Here is a 7,124-nt window from a genome sequence, read left to right as displayed (position 1 = left end):
TACTCCTATTAAAATGAAACACCAGAGGAAATATTAGGACTTAGCTCTAGAGAAAGCATTGTTTTTTCTCTAACAATCAATAAGGGGCTCATAAATTTGACAAAGGCTGATAAATTTAACAAAGGCTCTGACCAGCCCAGGAAAAAAGTGCAGGGGATACCAAAAAGTGTTCTGGGGCCACAAGTGAAGGGTCCAGAATTCACACAAGTCAACATGCCACATGGCTCAGGTCAGCCATCTGTCTTCAAGCCCCAAGTGACCTTGACCCTCAGCAAAGAGCTACACAACAGCGCGCTATCATCTTTTATTTACTCAAATACATTTACAGTTGAAGCCCGCTCACCCCCCCCCCCCCCCCGTCCCCTCGCCCCGGCCCCCTTTCACTCAGTTCACTCCTTCTGTTGAGAGTAGGGTTCTTTGCTTAGTTCCACCATGGAATGGAACTGAATCACCATCAAAAACTTGTCTGGCCCAAATGGGGCCTTTTGTCAGTAAGTCAATGAGGCCTCCTTCAGAGTCCATGACTTCTCCAGTTTGCCAAGGAGGAGCACAGGCAGTCACAATAGAACATTGTCCTCACATCAGGCATCCGGAAAATTGAATCAGGGAAGAAGGAAAACACCAAAACAATTGAATTAGAGGAAGAGCGTTGTAATAGAAGAGGTACAATTGAAGGCAACGGGCCAAACGCTCCCCCCGTCAGTGGGAGGAATCGAGGCTGTGAGTGCCCTTGGCCCAGATTGATAGGTCCCTCAAGGGTGTCTTGGTGTTTCATCTGAAGGTCAATGGGGCGGACAAGGTGTCTTCCATGGATTCCTACTCAGAGATCGGTGCGATTTTGGGGTTCAAGGAATCAGAGGGCTGGCAAGTCATACAGGCTTTGAGGATCAAGAGATAGGTTTCCTTGAACTTTTTTATTTTGTAAGCATAGACGATCGGGTTCATCATGGAGTTGGCATGGGACAGTAGGATGCCCAAGTTCAGCACAACCTGTGGCACCTCGCCGTTAAAGTAGAGGATGCAGTTGACGATGGATAAAGGCAGCCAGGACAAGGCAAATAAGAAGAGAACCAGAAACAGAGATTTGGCTGTCTTGAACTCCCGTCCATAAAACGCACCTGTCTCTTTGGAGCTAGTCTGACTGAGTTTGTTCCGGATGACACAGAAGATGTCAATGTAGATGACGCACATGATCACCAGGGGGATGAAAATCCAGGTGAAGAAGCTGAAGTAGACCATGTAGTCCATCCTCATGACGGAACGGAACTGGCAAGGGAGGAGGGTCACATTTCTGTAGTACGGGGAGGTCAGTTTCATGTTCCAGCCGAACATGGGGGTCAGTCCCACCAGCAAGGACAGCAACCAGCAAAGGCCCAGGGCAAGCCATATTCTTCTTTGAGTGGTGATTCTCCTGTATCTGTTTGAATGGAAGAGAGCTAGTGAGTTCACAGCTGGAATGGCTAAAAGGTGCGGGGAGACAGAGCTGGTAAAGGAGAGAGCGGTGGAGAGTGTCGGTATTCTATGATAATTCTGGCTAACTTCTAGTGGACCTGAAGACAAGATGAGTAGACAATGATTAGATAAAAATCCGCAGACTTCTCTTGGGGACTTCTCTAAAGAATCACAATCTAGAATGGATCAGGCATGTGTTGCCAAGAAGACTCAGGTGCTTGCACTCCTCACTCACAAGTCCCTTTCCAGCCCAAGAATTCTTCAATTCTTGGGAGATAAGCATTATCTAAGTCTCCTGGGATCATCTGCCTGGTGAGAAATGATCTCCTCAAAGCATGTTTGCCTGTCCCATACCTGCCCTGCTTCTCTTCTTGCACTGGCAGCGACACTTGGTGTTTGAGTTAAACAAATCCATGGAGTTGGGAAGGTCGTGTTGAAATGCTTCTGGGACGTTGAAAGGCTCATCCAATAAGAGTCACCATTTCTCCTTAAACCATCCTTCCTGGCAACATTCTACATGGACTGCAAGAAGGAAACTGATTTTGTTAAGTACTGTGTACTCAGTACACTTTCTCCCGAAGAAATCTCACAACAAATGAGAGATATTTTTATGATAATCTCCATTTCATTGATGGTAAAAGTGGTAGTTATATTAATAGTTACCATTTCTTGAACAAAGACTGTGTGCCAGGCATTTGTCTAAGAACTTTACACATGTTAACTCAATCTTATGAGGATGGCGTGGGACAATGCAATTCATTATTGCCCCCATTTTATAAGTGAGAAAAATGAAATAGACTAGTAACTTGTACAAACTAGAAATGGTGAAGCTAAAATCGAAAAGAAGTAGGGCTGAATTCAGAGCCTCTTAACCACTATGGGTAAGATGAGGAACTGAAGCAGAGAAAGTTAAGTAACTTGCCCAAGATCAGATTTCAAGGACTGGGATTTGAACCCAGGCTTGTTTGTATCGAAAGCTTGTCCAGAATTCCCTCGCCATGCTGTTTACTCCAAGAGAAGAGAGAAGAAACATGAGATAGTTGTAGTCAAGATACGTGGGGAACTCAATTTCTCCATTTGGTGGTCTGTTCTGTTCACATGGTCACACGAAAGGTTATTAGCACTTTGTGCAATGGAGAACTTTACTGAAACCCTTCTCAACATGGAAGAGGAAGCAAAGTTAAAATAACTTAGTTTGCAAAGAATGGAACTATCAGATTATCTCCTCTTATTCTTATCTGTCTGTTCTTTATCTTATCCAGTAAGTTTATATCGTTTCTAAAAGTCAAGAGCATTTTTTACTAATCAAAGATGCATCAAGTTTTTATCATCGTTAGTTCCCCTGCCTGAGAGAGCACACACTCCATACACTGAAGCATACACTCCAGTCAGTGGAGAGGCATTCCTCCTGTTTCTAATTCCTGAGTCTCATCTCATCATTGCAAAACCCCTCACACACCAAATGGCAAAAAGAACCTCTTTCCATCTCAGAGGCAACTTTGGATTTATGTTCCACTCAAAAAGTCTGGGAGCCCCATTTCCCAGGCACCTGTCACTGCCTCACATCACCCCTTCTTCCAGCAGGTTACCTGACCGTGAGCTTGACCCGTAGGTATCGGTCCACAGCAATGGCAAGCAACGACATGATGGAGGCATGAGTGAAGATCAGCAGCAGGCAGGTCATGAGAAGGCAGCTGTAGAAGTGGATTGTGACGCTCAGGCTGATGACAATGGCCAGAGGCATGACCAGCAACCCAACAGCAATGTCAGCCAGGGCTAGGGAGACAATGAAATAGAAGGTGGTGGTCTGCAGACTGGGGTTCAGCTTGACCACCCAGATGACCAGCACGTTGCCCACGATGGCGCAGAGCCCAATGACAATCTCCATGATGATGTACATGTAGTTGGCCAGCAACACGGCCGTGCCATTCATAGGCATCTTGGTTTCCCAGAGGAGCCTCCAAGGGGACAGGCATGCAAAGAGGATCCGAGTAGGCCAGTGAGTCAAGCTGCTGCCAGAGGTCCAGGTGCAGCAGCCGCGGTCTAAAACTCACAGTGCATCCCTTCCTTCTCTTCTCTGGTGGGGCGCTCTCGTGGAGGACCCCCACTGCAGAGAGCCCATCACAGGGCAATCACTTCCAGCCCCTCTGCAGGTTCCGGGATGTGGGTTCTGGGATGGGTTCCCGGAAGCCTGGAGGACAATTCTCTGTGGGCTGAATCTGAAAGTGCTAATGGTCTTGTTTCCCCAGATAGACGCGCACAGGCCCCCGCCTTCCCCTGCCCCCTGAGGGCTACGGAAACTCCATCAAGATAAGCAGCTCTTTTCAGGGGTGTTTCAGGAAGTGAGATGGGCCAAGAGGAAGCACAGAGCCAGGAGTGCTCAGTAAGAAGATGGAAAGAACAGAGGGTGTGAGTGGCTTGGAGAAGCCTCAGCATCTGGACCGACCAGAGTGTAGCGTGGGTGGGAGAGGAGCTGGGGGTACTGAGTACGTAATATTCTGGCTTTCTGCTAGCTTAGCAAAAAAAACCAACCAAAAAAACAAACAAAACAAAACAAAAAATCATGACAATGAGGCAAACAGGAGACACAGAGCAACAAGAAATAGACTTTGGTGGCAGGTCCCTAATCTTAGCCAGAATTTACTCTTTCTAGTGTATATACCATGTAGACTGACTCGGTGTGTTCCCCCAAAATTCATATGTTGAAATCTGCCCCGCTAGGTGATGGAATTTGGAGGTGGGGCCTTTGGGAAATTACTAGGTCATGAGGCTGGATCCCTCATGAACGGGATTAGTGCTCTTTTGAAGAGACCCCACAGAGCTCCCTCACCCCTTTTACTATCTATGAACCAGGAAGTGAGTCCTCAGCAAACACGGCTTCTGCCAGCACCTTGATCTTGGACTTCCCAGCCTCCAGAACCGTGAGAAATAAAGTTCTGTTGTTTATAAGCCCCCCACTCTTTGCTGGGCACAGCCAGAACCCAGCCTTTGTATCAAAACTCTTTTGCCAAAGGGACAAGCTAAGATTCCCTGCTCAGAAGAGGAAAAATTCAGCACACCCCATAAGCATCACATCTGCTACCCCTCCATCTCTCCTCAGCCCACACACCCACCATGCCCTCACACTAGCAACTGCCTGTGTCGAATCTATTTGAGGAGCCACTGGACAACAAAATGACCAGCCATGGGGAAAGGAGGGAAAGGACGACATGTGCACATGATCATATGGCATCTCCTCCCACCTTTGTGCCTCAAAGCCCACCCCCACCCTGCAGGAACAGGTGTGGGTCTGAGACTCAGGCCCTTTCTGGGAAGTGGTTCACGGGGTCTCAGCTCTTGGGAATTGAAGGCAATTATTATTATTTTTTTTTTCACTAGGTAATTAGTTTTAATGTTGAGTTTATAATACGAGGGCCAGAGCTTTCTCCCCGACTCAAGTTTATAAATTCTCAATTGGTTTGTGAGGCCAGTAGGGATACTTCTTCTTGTCTAACTTGGTTTCTGGGAAGACTTCATTCAAGTCCTCAATGGTCATCTGATCGAATGGAATTATGTTCCTCAACTTCTCCAGCTCTTTCTCGTACTGCTCAATCCTGGTCTTCGACATAGACAGAAACTCAGCACAACTTTTCACATCTTCTTTTTCTTCTGCATCTACCAGGTGACTGTATTTGTCCTCCGGCACGGGAACCTTCAGTGCATTAAACTTCTTCTCAAAGTCATCTACCAAGCCGGCCTTCGCAACATTGGCCTTGTAGTAAGCCCAGTCAATAGCTGGTGGTTTCTCAGGTAGAGTGGCCAACCTGGAGGTGAGGGTCTCATTCCAGGATTTCAGGGAGTTAGCAATGGCCTTCTGGTTTCGGGGTATTATCTCCCCAAAAGCCACCCAGTCAATGGCTTTTAGAGCAAGTTTTCGCCCAGCCATCTTGAGATCCTTCACCGACCCCGGCGGCCCACAGTTCACAGCAGCAAGTAACGGAAGTCGGCAATTATTATTTGGGGTCCACCTAGTTCAGGTGTTTCCCACTGCCCCCCAAAGGGGTTATTTAGAGGGACAGCAAGAGGAACGGTTGGACCTAAGCCCACACAGTGAATTGAATGGTTTATAACATTCAGCTTAAAGTGCCAGTCTACACACAGCCCAAAATAAAAAGCAGCTGTAACAACGTGTTGTTCTGAGGTTACTAACGAGCACTTTTCACGGGGGCACAGGTGAGATGCTTCAGCCCAGGGCCTGCCAGGGCCTTCTTTACTGGCCCTGCTTCCTCACCCCCATTGGTCCTTGCTGCACCCAGGTAAGTCCACATTGTCCGAGGGCCTTGCTGGTCCCTGCGAGACTCGCCAGGTCTCCCTGAGCAAACCCCCAGACATGGAGGAGCAGCCCTCTCTGACTGCATGTCCCGTCACTCTAGCATATTCCACTGATGGCTATGCCCACATCCCTGCACTGCGGGAACGCGAGAAGCTACATCAGATTCCAGCATGGCCTCTCGTAAATGTCTCTACTGTAACCGCTTTCTTTATCACTGCTTAGAAGAAGGAAGTCACAGAGAGCGATTTCCAGGAGGCTGCGTGCTAAGGAAACAAGTGCTCACTATATAGCGATTTTTGAGCCTGGATGACTCACTGTAAAAAATGCACCCTCCCCCCCAACACTCACCACCCAGTAGCACCAAAGAACCTTGGGAGAGAAAGACCCTCTGGTGGAGGGAACGAGTCGTGTTGCCTGGTTCTGGCGCTTGTACAAATGAAGAGTGGTTTTCCTGGGGGGGTTGGCAGCCCAGGGTCTGCTCTCAGACCAACCTGGAGTGGCCAAGGAAGGAACAGAGCACTGACGATTGCTCTACGTTTGAGAGCTGGTCAGAGGACGGACAGCTCCCGCATTGAGAGAGAAAAAGATTGTGGTCCTTGTGTGCTTATGGGCCAGAAGCTGCAGGGAGAGGAAAGTTGGTGGGGGCCAGACAAAGTCTTTGAGCCATGGACCCAGCCCAACAGAAGAGGTCTCAGGGATGGAGGTGACAGCTGGAGCTGGAAACCTGACTGGTGTGTGTTTGCAGATTCTTACCCTTTCTTTCTGTTTGAAACCAGCCCATCTCATCTGGGTTAGAGATATCAAGGAGAGGGATTCTGTCCAAGCATCAGTCACAGAGCAGCCTACGGACAGGATAGCCCCTGAGAGAATAACCCACGGGAAAAAGGAGAGACGGGAGCACCGGTGGGGCCAGCAGCCAAGCCACCTCTTCCCACCTGGGAATTCTGTTTCTAGAATTCTCTGCACAGACCTGGGGGATTTCCTCTCACAAAGAAAGGAAACCCTTTATGTTTTCTGAGTAAACAAGAGCCCATCAATGCTCAGAGGGGCAATTTGAGGGGGTGGGAGGAAAGGTTTCACAGTCGCGTACCATTTTGGCAGAGAACGGTGCCCTGAGTGTCCTTTTCACTGTAAAGTGAACACCAAAGGGCAGTCAGGGAAATAGGACAGAGAGGCCAGGGTGGACGTCCACCTGGTTCACCCATTCCCCCACCACAGCCCAAAGCCCACAGCCACTCTTGGTTAAGTAGCTTCCCTCATCTTCTCTCATGACCTCAACCTCCTACCCCCTCCCCGTCCTTCCCCACCCCCCGCATGTGAGTCCTCCCCAAAGACTCTGTGTTGCCCCCAGGATCAAATC

General features: G+C 48.6%; 2 protein-coding genes across 2 annotated transcripts; both read right to left on the bottom strand.

The window, feature by feature from the left end:
• Positions 1-393: 393 nt before the first annotated feature.
• On the bottom strand, positions 394-3,654 carry ADORA3 (adenosine A3 receptor). The gene is made up of 2 exons (XM_081080348.1): positions 3,042-3,654; positions 394-1,417 (listed from the first exon to the last, which is right to left on the bottom strand). Exons 1-2 carry the CDS (start codon positions 3,389-3,391, stop codon positions 817-819), a joined length of 951 nt encoding a protein of 316 aa, XP_080936474.1. The 5' UTR covers positions 3,392-3,654; the 3' UTR covers positions 394-816.
• Positions 3,655-4,833: 1,179 nt separating this feature from the next.
• LOC308487347 (ATP synthase subunit d, mitochondrial-like) lies at positions 4,834-5,432 on the bottom strand. Its single transcript, XM_081025431.1, has one exon. The coding sequence runs from the start codon at positions 5,375-5,377 to the stop codon at positions 4,892-4,894; it is 486 nt and encodes a 161-aa protein (XP_080881557.1). The 5' UTR covers positions 5,378-5,432; the 3' UTR covers positions 4,834-4,891.
• Positions 5,433-7,124: the final 1,692 nt, after the last annotated feature.

The sequence above is a fragment of the Rhinolophus hipposideros genome, assembly GCF_964194185.1.
Source record: "Rhinolophus hipposideros genome assembly, chromosome: 19".
NCBI classification, from domain to species: domain Eukaryota; kingdom Metazoa; phylum Chordata; class Mammalia; order Chiroptera; family Rhinolophidae; genus Rhinolophus; species Rhinolophus hipposideros.
The sequence above is the reverse complement of the archived record's forward strand: the minus strand, read 5'-3'. Positions and strand labels throughout refer to the sequence as shown.

Excerpts from the sequence above, each read along its gene's own strand:
- ADORA3 (XM_081080348.1), bottom strand. The coding sequence starts at position 3,391 with ATGCCTATGAATGGCACGGCCGTGTTGCTGGCCAACTACATGTACATC. Across the intron at positions 1,418-3,041 it reads CGGGTCAAGCTCACGGTCAG|ATACAGGAGAATCACCACTC; the intron begins GTAACCTGCTGG and ends CCATTCAAACAG.
- LOC308487347 (XM_081025431.1), bottom strand. The coding sequence starts at position 5,377 with ATGGCTGGGCGAAAACTTGCTCTAAAAGCCATTGACTGGGTGGCTTTT.